The 14,888-nt window shown below is 50.5% G+C and overlaps 1 protein-coding gene and 1 long non-coding RNA gene across 3 annotated transcripts in view; one reads left to right on the top strand and one right to left on the bottom strand.

Annotated features, from left to right (window-relative positions):
* Positions 1–11,756, bottom strand: part of ASIC2 (acid sensing ion channel subunit 2) — a 370,847-nt gene extending 359,091 nt beyond the window's left edge. The window contains exon 1 of one of the 2 annotated variants that reach the window (XR_002869410.2): positions 10,446–11,087. Coding sequence is in view for 1 of the 2 variants with exons in the window: in XM_086864764.1 (XP_086720890.1) it covers positions 10,446–11,009 (564 nt within the window). In the remaining variant the exon portion in view is untranslated. Of the gene's footprint in view, positions 1–10,445 lie in introns of both variants that reach the window. The other variant, XM_086864764.1, reaches the window with a different exon arrangement.
* On the top strand, positions 11,380–13,683 carry LOC111940066 (uncharacterized). The gene is made up of 3 exons (XR_002869411.2): positions 11,380–11,617; positions 11,906–12,486; positions 12,712–13,683. It is a non-coding gene; the product is annotated as an uncharacterized LOC111940066 (long non-coding RNA).
* The last annotated feature ends 1,205 nt before the right edge of the window (positions 13,684–14,888 follow it).

Raw genomic sequence — 14,888 nt, 5'->3', positions numbered from 1 at the left:
GAGATCTGGACAACCCTTGGACTGGCTGAAAGGGAAGCCTACAGACCAGGCATGAGACAAGAGCTTGGAATCCCCTCCTTGTGCAAGGTCAGACCAAGCTGGGGGAGTACCTGAGGAAGAGATGAAATTTGACTCAGTCTTTTTCACTTCTGACTTTCTTTTCAAATTTCAGTCTCTGAGGAAATCACGAAGCAGAACTGGCTCCTCTGACAGGAGCAGACAACTGAGCAGCTCCTTTTGCACATGATAATCCCTGATGGCCCCATTCCCTTGGATAGGCTCTTCTAGGAAATCCAAGTGCAGATTAAACCTCTTTTCATCCATCTCACCCAAATATGAGCAAATATGTGTGCATTTTCCATTACCCTTCACTCCCTCACTTCACGCTCCTTGCCTTAACACACAGGTTAAACCCTTCCTTCCATGGCACAACAGCAACAAATTATCAAAACCATTCAGCTTTTCTTCAAGTAATGGCATGTACTTGGTTGTAAATATTCATGGCTGGGTGGAGATTAGTTCTTGATGGCCCTGAGCACGCTGGTGTCAGTTGTGCTGAGACAACTGTCAGTCTCTTTTACTTCCAAGAGGTGATTTTGTTTTTCTGGTGCAGGTCTCATACATTAATCCATGGCAGATGGAGTCAGACATGACCACCTCATCTATTTTGTTTTCCCTCTTAGCTTTTTGAGCTTCTGGTGCCTGAGAGGTTCCTCATGGATTTCCACAGGTTGGGAAGTCCCAGCAAGCTTCTAGAGGACCATTCAGTTTGCACTCATTCCTCAATGAAGCCAATCTGTTTAAGGCTTTTAAACATCTCAGCAGATGCAGGTGTCAAAATAGACACAGACTTTCACAACCTTGACATTTAGCCACAGACCATAATTTTCTCCCTGTAGAAGATCTGAGTCCTCCCCACTCCCAGCTCTTTCATAACTGTCATCCCCTTGTAAGCAAGAAAGTTTTCCACGGGTCTGTTTTCCCAAAGAGCTCTTCCCATGGAACGCTGCAGGGTCTCATCAGCCCAGTAGGCAGAATGCTTTTTGTATTTTTGAGTCCCATATAGAGATGGTGTAGCTGTGGCAGCAACACAGTCATCTGACACCCTGCTCACACTCACCTTATCATGATAGCTTATCACCTTTATTGCCCTCACCCTGACCACACCTATGTACTCAGAACTCTGCTGCATGGCCAACCTGAGCCTGGCTGGCACTCCAGGCATAAATCCCTGTGACAAATACATTTGGGAAGGCAGAGGAGTGATTTCAGACCCTGCCAGAGGAGATGATATGCATGACCTCTCTGTCCTGCCTGTCCTCAGGAGCTGCCAGGCGCATTTTTTGTCAGCAGGAGCTGAGTGATGGATTTGAGTTATTTGTTTTTTTTTTTTTCAGGGAATCACCATTGTCTGTTTCTAAAGCAAATAGGGATAGTTTCAGGAAATGGGAAAAGACAGGGGTTTGCTCAGAGAAGCTGTGGTGGGCTCATTACGGAATCAGAGCTGTGAATGCCTCAACGCTCAGTGCAGAGGGAGCTGTCAGTAACTCTGCATTTTAAGGCAATTTTTGTCCTTAGGTCTACAATACAAACTTGAACTTGTGCACAGAGTTCACAGAGAGGAAGGTGATCGTTTTCCCAAATTGGCTTTCATTTCTCAGGAAGGTTGAGGGTGAACTGAGCACGAGAGCAGGTCAGAGATGGGCAGAGCCCCTCAGGGTTAGAGCTGTGGTTTCCATCTCTGTTGGTGACACAAACAATGGGATTGAGGGTGCCCTCAGCAAGAATGATGATACAAAGCTGTGTGACACTGGAGGGAAGGGATAGGATCCAGAGGGACCTGGATAGGCTGGAGAGGTGGGAATGTGTAACCCTCACGAAGTCCATCAAGGCCAAGTGCAAGGTCCTGCAAAGATGTTCAGCCCGGAAAAGAGAAGCTCCAGGGAGACGGATCTCCCTTATAGCCCCTTCCAGTGCCTAAAGGGGTCCAAGAGAGATGGAGAGAGACTTTTGAAAAGGGCATGTAGGGACAGGAAAAAGGGGAATGGCTTTAAACTGAAAGAGAGTAAGTTTGGATTGGATATTAGGAAAACATGCTTCCCTGGGAGGGTGGGGAGGCTTCTGGGCACAAGATGATCAGAGAAGCTGTGGCTGCCCACGGATCTCTGGATGTGTCCAAGGCCAGGTTGGATGGGGCTTGGAGCAACCTGGGATAGTGGAAGGTGTCTGCCCATGGCAGGGAGTGGGTCTGGATGATTTTAAGGTCTCTTCCAACCCAAACCATTCCAGGGTTGTATGTTTCTATGAAAAAATTAGATGCTCCAAAAATAGCAAAGATTTAAGACCCAGCAAGTCTGGACCTGCTTTGTGTTATAGAATCACAATTCAACTTGGAAGGGACCTCAAGAGGCCAGAGGCCCTCACTGAAGGCAGACCTGTTTTCTTTTTCAATCAAGTGGGAATTTCTCCTGTTTAAATTCATGACACCTGGTTTAGATTTTTACCCATTTCTGTCCTTGGGGGTCACGGACCTCATAGTCAGAGAACCCCTCAGGGAGGGTTTAGATTAAACCCACAGCAGTCACACCATGATTTTTCACCAGGCATCACCGCACTGGGTCAGATAAACAGAAAGATTCCTTAAGAGGGGACATCTGGGAGGTTGGTTATTATCTGCCAAGAAGACTCTAAGGGACACTTGCATGGGGGTGGACAAGCTATGGACAAGCTATGTTGCTCTACTTTACCGCTCCAGCTGGAAACCTCTCCAGGCTGGGGTTTTTATATATTCTGTGGGTGTGGAGGAGCCTGCCGAGCCTGAGATCCTGGCTCTCCCTTGGAGACAAGATACTTCTCTGTAAGAGAGATACGACGTATCGCTCCCAGGGGTCTTAGATATGTTCAACTGTTGTGCCCCATTGGTGTTCCCCCTGCTGTCCCACCTGGATACAGGTATCTCAGGCTCCCCCCACCCCTCTCCTCCCCTATAAATATCCCAGGTTTCCCCTGTTTGGTGGATTAGCTGCTGCTAGCTCCCTTCGCCGAAGCTCTGCCTGAATAAAGGTTTGTGCTTAGCGGAACGCTGGACCAGCTTTCTCGTCCCTTCCTCCCGTGTCGCCTGCCCGCCGCCGCTGAGCCGAGCTGGAATCACTCGACTGCTCGAAGCCGCTCACACGCGCTTCGGCCCAGCCCTTCTCAGGGCTGCTTCTCCAGAGAAGTCGTGGTGCTCCGGGCTTTCTGTCGCCGCGGCAATATTCCTTGTCTTTCCTGGCCTTTACTTCTAGCTTTGGACATGACTAGACTAAGTCTGGTTCCTGGAGAGAAAGCACAAGTTCATCTGAAATCTTCCTGTGCTTTCACCTTCCACCCACTGCAGACAGAAAACTGTACCCATGAGAACTCATCCAAGGCCAGTTGTCAGGGAGACCCTGTGACATGAACTGTTAGTCACAGAGAGCCACAGGCGAAGGAGGCACCAAGGCATGGTGGCTGGAAGACATCAGATTTCTCCTCTGTTGTTGACAACCTTAGCTCTCCACAGCTTTGAGCACTTCAGTTCCCAGTGTCTGTCTGGGAGAAATGAGGTGAAGGACAAGAAGCTGCACTCAGAGGTATTTCCAACACTAATAAAAGCCCCACACAATTTCCAGAACAATTCTGATAAATCTTGGCAGCCCTCAAACATCTCCCCTGTCCTTGGAACTCCAATGATACCCACCTTGCTCAGCAGTTCTTCCCCATCCCAAGGGTGGATTTGCATTTTGCTCCAGCTCCAGCTGCTATTTGGAGTGCAAATCCCTGGGCACGTGGGGTGTGGAGGACAGAGGAGCTCTCATTTGGCCTCCTGATGAACAACTCTAACAAATGAGAATCACTCCGAAGTGAGGAGTGGTTCTTGCTCTCCTCCAAACCAAGTGCCAGCTGCTCCAGCAAGGGAAGGCTGAGTGCACATCTGGCTCTTACACAAATTCTTTGTTCTTTCTCTCCCAGGGCCCTCCCTGTGCCTCATCTCCCTTGTCATTCATCCCTCTCTGCTCTCCAGCTGGCTTTAACGCCTTGGCTGTGCCTGTTCCTCACATTCCCACTTGTTTAAATTATTCCCCATGCCAAAGCTTGAGTGAGGGAGGGCAGCATGCCTGGCTAAGAAACAGCTCAAAACACATCCAAACACAGCCCTATTCAAAGATCATCAAGGAGGACTGTCACTGTTCTGGACAGGTCTGCATCCCAAATGCAGGACACCAATGTCCCAAGTTAACAACCTACAGCCCCTCTCTGCAGTTTCTCTCCTTTGGAGTTGTTTCATCTTTTTATGTTTATACTTTTTGTATGTTGTGGTTTGATATTGGCCAAGTGCCAGGTATCCATGAAAGTCATTCGGTTACTCTCTTTTGCTACAGTTGGGCACAGGAGAGGGAGAAAAAAACCTAAGAATTAACAAAGGGTTCATGAGTTGAGGTTAGGACTGGGGGAAAACACTCTAAGGGCAAAACAGGTTTAAATTTAAAGGTATAAATTAAATTTATTATTAAAGAGTCAGAGGAGGGTAATAAGAAGTAAAATAAGCCTCTAAAACATTTTTTACCGCCAGCCTCTCCCTCCTTCCCAGCGACAGCACAGGGAGACAGGGCATGGGGGTTTCGGTCAGTTCATCCCTCCAGACCTTGTTCAGTTTGTTTAGGGAGAGGAGTCTTTTCTCTGCTATGCCGTGGGGTCCCTCCCACAGGCAGTCTTCCCAAAACTGGGAAGTGACATGGGTCACTCAGCCACAGGCTGCAGTCCTCTAAGGATAGGCTGCTCTAGTTTGGAAGCAAGGGCCCTGTCTCTCTATCTGGAAGCAGGATCCCTCTCTCTCTATTCAGGTCTCCCACTGGATCACAGCTTTCTCCAGCATCCACCTGCTCTGGTGCGAGCACTTCTCTCATGGGCTGCAAGTAGATCTCTGCATGCACCATGGACTTCCTGGATTACAGGGGGACAGCTTGGTTCACCACAGCGCTCACTATGGCTTGCAGAGGAATCCCCGCTCCAACGCTTGGAGCGCCTCATCCCCCTCTTTTTTCCACTGACCTTGGTGCTGCCATGTTTCCCTCACATGTCCTCACTTCCTTCCTCCTCTTCTCTGACTAGAAAGAAACCTACTGTCAGTAGGTACCATTGCCAACAGGTTCTACTAATTCAAAGACCCTTGCAACATCCTGCAGCACCAAGAAGTTGACCTTGTCTAGGTTCCGCTTTGGGGAATCTCTTGTCACGCTTCTGCTGCCAGCCGTGTGTCCCCTGTGCTGCCACTGTGCGCCCGCACACGTGGTGCCACGGCACTGCAGCCTCTCTTCATGCAGTGTGCTGGGGAGGGGAAGCTGCCACCACCGCCCCTGCCTTTTCACCCACAGCACGGCTAGGGGCAGCCAGGAAGGCAAGGCTCGCCACAGGTCACACTGGGATGGCCCCACTGGTGGTGCCACACCACCCCTGGGAAAAAAATGGTGGGTGCTGTTTTGATTTTCTTCTCAAATATGTCATCACAGAGGAGTTACCAACCTCTCTAATTGGGCCAGCAGCATATTCAGAGCCATCAGAGGTTGACTCTGCTGGACATGGTGGAAGTTTCTAGCAGCTTCTCACAGAAGCCACTCCTGTGGCCCCCCTGCTACCAAAAACCAGGCTGTGCCAAGCCAACACACAGTATTAAAGGATTTAAAACTGGGTTTGCCATGAAAAGGCCCACTAAAGCTCCACAGCTTTCATTAGATTTTAACTCTACTAACCATTCCAACCCAGGAATGGTTTTTCATGAGCATTGTTCCAAACTGGCATCCATCCATGAAACTTCCAGCAAAATATAAAGCATTATCTTACAATTTTTTAATAAATAAAGGAAATATAAACCCCATCAGTGTAACAGGGAACTACCACACCCATAAATCCTTACAGGACATAGAAATTTAATCCAGGAAAACACTGGGTGGAATGAGGATTTGCATTTCCCAAAGGCAGTGTTTGCCAGACACCTGAGTGAGGAGCAATCCACCTCCTTTTAGACACCCAATGAGACACTACTAGCAGCAAAATTATAACCCTGCACTCCCTCTGTGCCTGTGCTCACACCCAGACCTTCAACAGTGCTTGCAAAATTGGGATACTCCAGTGCAGACTGGGAAGGCTGCACAGTGACCTGATTGCCTACTGAAAGAATGGCCTGTTTGTGTAAAAGTTACCACTGAATCACATATCTCATTATTGCACATCTCATTATGGGAGATCTCATTATTGCATCTCAGGTTATGGAGAAAACTTTGGAAAAAGTTGTGATTCTCCAGAAAAATTGTTAAATAGAGAAGTAATGTTTCTCTGAATCAAGTACGCACTATCCTGACTTTTTTCTTGAAGAAAGTAGAAGTTGTATAACAGATGAGAATGGACTAGTTATGAGTCCATTAACAGATAACAGATGAGAATGTCTAAACAGCCAAAGCTGTTCACTAAACATTGGCTTGATAGATATACTAGAAAGAATGGCAGAAAACATATGTATAGAGAATGCCAGATAGATTGGCAGAAACTCGTGTCTTAAAATAGCAATATTCACATGAGATACACTTCATTATGTGGACCCTGTTGGTCAGAAGAATGTGTATTGAAAATAAATGAGTTCTATCCTTCAATTGTCATGGCCACTGGCAATAAATAGACATCTGATGAGGCAGAGTAGGCACAAGGGAAAAGTTTGTGCTAGCTGGAATGATTGGATGTGTGAGGAAGCACAGCCCAACACCGCATTTAGCAAATGACCCAACTGCGAAACACGGTACCACCCCAGACACCCAGAACATCCCCCAGAGCCACGGCTGGCCTGTGCTGGGCAGAGCTGTGCTGCTGGGGAGCATTTCTCAGCAAGGAGGGGAGTGAGGGATCCCATTCCCCTGCTGCTCAAATTCCCAGTGTCCACTCCCAGGCCATCACATCCCTCACTCCATGTTTGCCCCATGGGCTGAAAGTGTTTTCAGAGGTGTTCTCCCCATTGCCCCCCACATTTGCTAGGCCACAAACAAAATCCTCCTGCAAGTGTCCCCTGTCACCACCAGCTCATCCCAGGCTGGAACAGTGAAGGACCACAAGCCACACCAGCAGCCCCAGGAAAGAGGCTTTTCACCACACACTCACAGGGACTCCCAGAACATCACAGTAGTGTGGCGAGGGCTGATGAGCCCAAGCTTTGCCAGGCTTGGCAGCAGTGGGATGGAAGACCTTGATGTCACGTTGAGCAGCAGGAGCACAGCTCCTGCAGGAAAATGCCATCTGTGAGGTCATTTCCAACCAGGACCTCCTGGCAGGGAGCAATGCAGAAAACAAGGAGGGGATTTCCTTGGCTGCAGTTGTCAGGCTTTCCTCCTCCAAATACTCCAAATACTTTCCTAAAGCATGGTCTGACAATTTTCTCTTCTTCACTTGGTTTGCCTACAGCAAAGCTCTGCATTATCTTCTCTGCTGTTCTGTGCATGGCAATGCCAGTGCAGGATCAGTACATCTGGCTAAGACCTGCCTGTTCCTTTTGGACTATTTCTGCAGAAGAGCTGCGGGGACTCACTCCAGTCAGCAGACCTTAATATGGGAAATGTTATCTGAGAGGTATTAGGGGAAGAAGGAACAGGAAGCGTAGGGAAAACACAGCTCAAATCCTGTTATTAAAGCAGTGACAGAGGATTTAAACAGGGCAGTGGAGGAGGAGGAAGGGTAAAGTAAAGTGTTTTCAAATGCCAAGATGCTGTCATTCCAGCTCCTGCTCTTCATGCAGCAGCAGCACTGTGCACTTTATTCAGCACACAAAAGCCCCCATGCAGCAGAAGGCAGAGCTGACCAGAGGCAGCACAGCCCTGACTCCTTCAGCAGCACCCTTATTGCAGAGTTCCTGTTTGGTGCAGCCTTCTGCTGCAAAGCCCCTGCCTCCTCTGCTCCCAGCTACCAGAATTTGGGCAGTATATATTAAAACCTCATAGTTCTTTACTCTGCTGGCATACTGCAGAACTGGCCTGGGATTTACACCCTGTTTCCCTTCAGGAAACACATCAGGCTTCAGTGATGACTCTTCTCCAGCAGGTGCTGCAGCAGGATGGATGTGCTGTCACTGAGCTTGTGTGCAGCTGCAACAGGTTGGTGGTGATTCAATGCAAAATTCATCCAGGACATCAGGTTCTGATTCAGCCTGGAGGCAGCTCACAGACCTCTACAGCATTCTCCCTGTGGAAACACCTACTCATCCTTCAAACAGACACTTTTTCCTGCCTTTTATCTCCAAGAGGTAAAATCTGGAAGGAAAACAGGGTTGTTGTGTCCCTGTTGAGTGCTTCTTCCTGGATTTCCATAATCTGAGGGATTACCTGGAGTCAGTGAGCCTGAAGCCCTGCCTCTGGGAGAGACAATGCTGTCGTCTGGCTCAGGTGGGAGCTGCTTTGCAGAATGGGCTGAAGTATTGCACTCAATCTCTCACTTTGACAAGGACAAGCACTGTCAGTCCATAGTATCCTGTCTCTTTCTAGCTTGCCTTGATCTGTTTTAACAGAGCATTTATCTGGCAGACAGGGAATGTTTGTCTTTCTGGAAACTACAGTATCCCCCATGGGAAAAAAAAAAATAGAAAATCATTGTTTCAGAAGCAATTATCTCAAAAACTCAATAGCCAGGGGTGACACCCTGCTGGGTCCCAGAGGGGCTGCCAAGAGCTCCTGTCTTCCCTGAGAACAGGACCTGCTTTTTAAAGTCCTTTTTTAAGCCCTGCAGGTGCTTTGAAAATGCTAGCTGCTCCCTGGCTTTGAGATTTTTGCTTTTAGCTGATTCTTATTTCACTCTTGGCAAGTCCACAGGCAGAATACCTCCCACTACCCACACAAGGAAGGTTTGTCCATCCTCCTGGGATCTGACCTCACGCCCTGACTCTTCTGTCCCCTGGAATTTCGCATCTGTTTCTCCTTTTTTATCCCACTCTCCAGACTTGATCACACATGGCTTTTCTTTAGCAAGCTTCTCTCCTTGGAACTTGCTTGACACCTTTCTACAACCTGGGTGACCCAACCCCTGCTCAGACCTGCCCAGGGAGCAGAAACAAGGGAATGGTTTGACTGGATATGCAGTTTGAAATAGGCACAGCATTGGAGTTATCCACAGGTAATTACTGAGGCATAAAATTCTATGCTCCTGCACAGAAGTAGGTGTAAGGAGAGCACAGTCCAGGGGATGGCAATGACTTTGGAGCTAGAGTCAGTCGGATTCATTTTCTCAGAGATCCAAAGCAGCACAGACGGAAAATATTCCCTTCTCCCAAAACCAAAGATTCTGCTGATGAACCAGGCAATCACAAACCCTGTCCAGGACCTGTTGTCCACAGGACACACTGTAATTAGGAGAACAAGCAGCAGCACTCCTGAGAAACTACCACCTGAAACCTCTAATATTTCTGACTCAAGGATCATAGAGCCAAGGCACTGCCCAGCTTGGCTTGAGAGCATAGTGGGACTTAGCCCAGACCCCAGCACCCCCCCCAGCTCGGCCAGGATGGGGCTCAGCCCCCTCTGCAGCCCCAGTCTCCTCACCTGCCCCAGCAGCACACAGGGCTATCACTTCATCCAGACAACCTCCTAGTAATTTTTATTTTACACTGACACATTTACCACCGCAGCACCCAGGCCAGCTTGCATTGCCATCAGGGTGCCAGCCAGAAGCTGGAAACTCAGCAGCAGCTGCTTCCCTCAGGATGCTCGAGTACCCACTTCACTCCACCTGCCCCCATCTCAGAGCAGACCGGGATCAGAGCTCAGCCTCTCAGTTGCTTTTCCTCTTCCTCTCTTTCCCCTCCTTTCATATAACACAGCACAGGAAAGACACAGCACCAGGCAGGTACCCAGCTGCTACCCACACTCCGCAGCAAACCAGGATTTATGAGCCATGAACACCAGGAACAAGAGGGAAAATTTCCCCTTCTACAGTTCCAGCAAAGCTGCAAACACCTGGAGAAATACTGTTGGACACTGCTCAAAGCAGCCCTGAGTACCTGTCCTCCTTGTTGATTCTGTCAGCCCTCTCTGCTTCCTTCAGCTGGCTGACATCCACTGGCCATGGCAAGAGACACTCAGGCCCCTGTGATGCTCAGCAGCACCCATCTGACCCCAAGCTGACACTGGGAGCCATGGGCCTTATGCAGGATGGGGGCTGGACCTCATGCCCCTTTCAGGTCTGGCCCCACAGAACCCCCATTAGGACTCCAACAAACAAACTTCAGCTCAACAGGATTCCTCCTGCTCCTCCTCTGCCATGCCAGAGCCTGGCAGCCACTGCCTCATCACAGCAGACCCACACAAGTGGGCAAGTGACCTTCAGGGCTGTCGTGGTCCTGCAACACCATAGCCCACATGCCCAGAGAAGAGAAAAGCAGAGTGTCTGCTCATACTCACAGTTTTGAAGTCCTTGTGGTTGCACTCCTGTCCTCTGAACTTGCAGTACAGCATCATATCCTTCAGGTCATGGCCAACCCGTGCCAGGAACTCCTGCATGCTGAAAACTTTGGGTTTATACTGCTTAAAATTGGCCTTTTCTTGGAGGATGGCTAAGACAGTGGGGTCAGCCAGCTGAGGGTTGGGGATCTGCAGGTTGACATCCAGCAGAGCCAGGAGCTCCCCAGCATGGTACAGGTCATTGGTGGTGAGCCGGGAGAAGCGGAACTCATTGAGGTTACAGATGGTGACAGCAGGAAACACCAGGCTGTTCGCCACCACCTCGTCCACTTTGGTCACATGCTGGTAGGAGAAGTAAAAAGCCACCCTGTCCGAGCTCTCCACCAGGAGGAGACCCAGCGAGCCCACAAAGGCCAAGGTCCAGAGCAGGCGCCGGATGGTCACCGGCCCATAGACGAAGACATGACGAATCCCATGGAGCGTGGTGGTGTTGGCAAAAATCTGGATGCTGGAAGGCTGCAGGCTGCCCATGCTGCCCTCGCTGGTGCTGTCCTTCAGATCCATAGTTCATTTAAATCCTGGTCCTGCTTTTTGGGTCAGTCTGGAGCCAGAACTGGGATCTGGATCTCTCCCCTCTCCTCTCCAAAGTAATTAAACCCTTTTAGGGGTGGGCGAGGGAAGCAGAGTGAGACCAGCAGCTGCGAATTTATTCCACGAGCTCAGCAGTAGCTTCGTCGGGGTAAATATTTATATAAAATCCATTCAAACTCGGTCTTGATTTCCTCGGTGCGATAAGGAGGGCTGGTTTTATTTAGGGAGACACCAAGGTGATGTGGAAGAGATGTGGGTGGGCAGCGAAAGCTGAGCCAATGGCAATAAAGTCCTCCCCCTCCACACACACACACACACAGGCACACACGCGCCGAGGGGAGCTGAGATTAAGCGAGCGAGCCTAAAACAAGTGCAGGCAGCTCGCAGGCTGTTAACTAGTGCGGAAAGCCGAAGATGCTCCTTCCCGGATGTCTCCAGCCCGACTGGGAGATGCTCCCCGAGCTCCGGGGATGCGACTGCAGGATTTAGGCATCTCTCCTCCTTCCCAGCTCTCCATTTTGGACAGAAAACACCACCCCGAAAACCCAGCCTGTGCTGTCGGTGTGATTTGCAAGGGAAAGGTGGGCAGCTAATTCAGCGGGAGAAATAGGAAAGCAGAGCGGGGAGGGAAAAGGAAAGGCTAAAATTTAAAAGGAAAGGCTGAAAAATAAAGGAAAGGAGGGGATTGCTGCTCAGCTCCATGCACGCACACACGCTAATAGATTAGAAAGCAGTGGCATGAAAACGCTTCTCCTTCCCACGGCATCTCTGAGCAAAAGCTGGTCAGGGCCAGACTCGGGGAGCGGCAGCGGAGGAGCTGTAGCATCTCCCATCTCTCCTGTCTGTCTCAGAGCTTTTCTTCCCTGCAGGACCTTCAGGGAGAAGCACTGGAAGTGTGTGAGTCACACGTGGATCCGGAGCCCCGCGGCAGGGCAGGAAGAGGGAGCTGTGAGCCGAGACCCCCAGCTCCAGCCTGGGCTGAGTCTGGAAGCGGCTGTGCCTCGGCAGGGCTGGGGGGACTGTGCCCAGCAGCTCCTGAGCCGTCCGGATCAGCCCCCCGAGGCTCGAAAGACTCCAAACCAGCAGTCTCTGGATGTTCTGTTTGCAGCCTTGACGGATGTGTTTGGGGAAGGCGCTCCCAGATGTGCATTCAGCCGGGAGGCTGGGAAGGAGGAGGGGGTGGAGGGAGGAAAACTGGGTTTTCTACCCAAGAGATGCTGCAGATCCTGTGCTGATGCCTTGCTTGGTACAGGAGAGCATCTGTGGTGTGACTGCAGGAGTGAGAATGAGGGGGATCCATCCAGGGTGTGAGGTGCTGGGTCTGAGCAGGGCCAGAGTAACTCCCTTCCATATCAGCTCCATGAACAGCAGGAATTTGGCTTGCTTTTTTCCAGATCCAGAATTATACCCCAGGATTTCTATCTCTGTACAGCGTCCAGCCCTACAGCAGGTAAGGGTTCCAGAGCATGGAATCACCCAGAACATGACTTTCCCAGCTGGGATGAGATGGGAGCAGAGGCAGAGATTGTCATGATCTGCAGGGCAATGCCTCATGACTCTCAGCCACCTTTAAAGATTATATGGGATAAAATGAGCCCAGTTTCTGGGCTATAACCCTGAGTGCTGTTACCATGACAACAGACCATTTACACCATTTGACCCCTTCATCTTTCAGGTGCTTGACTGATGGACCCCCAAGACTCTTCTCCCCAGGCTATGAGCCACCCTGACCTCCCCCTGACAATTTTCACCCAAGAGATAAGATCATTTCAGCTTTGCTGTCTCCACATTTGGCCTTAGCAAGCCCAGCCTTGGCATCCCCCAGCAAGGATGTTCATATGGGAATGTCTCTCAGTCTGAGCTACCCATACCATCCCTGATGCTTTCTCCATTTTACACTATGGAGTCTGAGGCAAAGAGAAGACAAAGGACTTGGGAGCCCTGAGCTGGATTTCCCAGGAGGACTTTTCAGCATACCAGATTGCTGCCCTGAAGCTGAACCCTCCTTCCATAGCCAGAAGGCTCCAGCACTGTGTTGTCATGGATGGCTGAGGTACAGAGGGAGCAGGAGCTGCCTCCAGAGTCTGGTTTCCTCTTGTACAAATACACATCAGCCCTGAAATGCAAAATATGATCCCTCCTCCTGCATCTGTGCCTGTGAGTAAAGCCAGGCTCTCAATACCTTGTGGCTAAACAGACCTGTGTTCCTTCTGCATTACTCAGAAATTCAGACAAGGAGAGATGCACAAACCTCCTGCACTTTGTGGTGCCTTTTCCAGGAGAGTGGAAAAGGCAGAGCTGAGCACACCCAAACAAGCTATGGCCCAGAATTAAAGCAGCTGAGGACCAGAGTGGCAATAGCACCCATGCTCCTGGCTCCAGACCTTGCTGCCTGTCTCCCCTTGTGCTCACCACCCCTGCATAGTCAGGGACAAGACCCTTCCCCTCTAAAAAATTCCTGGCTAGAATGAGTTCCCTTTCATACCCATTCCCAGCCCATCTGCAAATCCCTCTCCCTTCCCCACACCTGCACTGCCTGGGCTGGTGTGTTAATGCTTTCATTTCTTCTCCATTAATGTTTTCATTTTTCCCCCCCCCCCATGTGTACAGCCTTTGCAATCCCATTTGCTGTAATTCACACCATAAACCATCTGCTGCCTTTTATTGTTGAACTGTGCAGGAAGCTTCAGCTGTAGCCTGGAGGGAACAGCCCCATGCCCAGCAGAGCTGCCTGGCACCAGCTCCACACCAGCTCCACACTGGCTCTGCTCCACTGCCCCTGTGGATGGGCACAAACCAGGGAGACAAATCATGGAATCATGGAATGGTTTGGGTAGGAAGGGATCATCTCATCCCACCCCCTGCCATGGGCACAAACATCTTCCACTATCCCAGGATGCTCCAATCCTGTCCCACCTGGCCTGGGACACTTCCAGGGATGGGGCAGCCACAGATGCTCTGGGCACTGTCATGTTCTGGTGAGGGCTGGTGGCTCAGGCTGTGTCCAAGAGCTGCCAACAGCCACAATGTCCTGGGAGCCAGGGAAAGAAGCATCTGGGAATGGGCTGTGGGGTAACACCAGCAAGAGTGAAGGACATGGGATGCAAGGGCTGGTAAGGGCTGATGGCCCCTCTGGCCTCCCCTGTGAACAACCCCTCAAGGGGACACAGAGGGGGAGGACAAGGCAGCCTGGCTGGTCCCATAAACTCTCTGAGGTGGCAGAGCCCAGCTAAGGACACCTGTGCTAGGGAAAGTCCCAGGAATGAGCAGCATCCCTGGTAGGTGGAGGAGCCGCTATGGGAACTCATAGCCCAGTCTCAGCCCCTGGATGTTCCTAGCAGAACGTGCTGCTTCAAATTTGCTTCAAGCAGACGAGCCAGGCAGGGCCAGAAGACATATCCCCGAGAAAAATCCCCTTTCTCACACCTTTGCAGAGATGACGGGAAGTGGAGAGGGCCAGGCTGGCTGGCAAGAGGGCAGGCACAGGCTGTGCAGAGCCCTCTCTCCTTTGCACAGCCTGTGCCTGCCCTCTTGTGTCTCCAGCACTTGCTGCAGTGTTCGGGATCCCACCCCGGAACAACGAGGAACGGCTCTCTCTATTCGAGGAAGAAAAAGGGATGAAGAAGGGTCCTGACATGTGAATCCCTCTGCTTTCACAGCCCCACTTGAGCCTTCCTGGAAGCACAGCCCAGTTAAAGGGTTTGCAATGAGAAAGGTAGGACTGACCTCACACACACAGCAGTGGCATGTTTTGCAGAGAAAATGAGGTGCTTTAGTCCCCCATGTGGCTCAGTACATGGTTCCCACTGCCCTGGGCCAGAGCCCTCTCCTTAACCCTGGAAATCGCTGTGT

Source organism: Cyanistes caeruleus, chromosome 27 (assembly GCF_971803275.1).
Source record: "Cyanistes caeruleus chromosome 27, bCyaCae1.hap1.1, whole genome shotgun sequence".
NCBI lineage: Eukaryota > Metazoa > Chordata > Aves > Passeriformes > Paridae > Cyanistes > Cyanistes caeruleus.
Note: the sequence above shows the minus strand (reverse complement) of the source record. Positions and strands in the feature narration are given on the sequence as shown.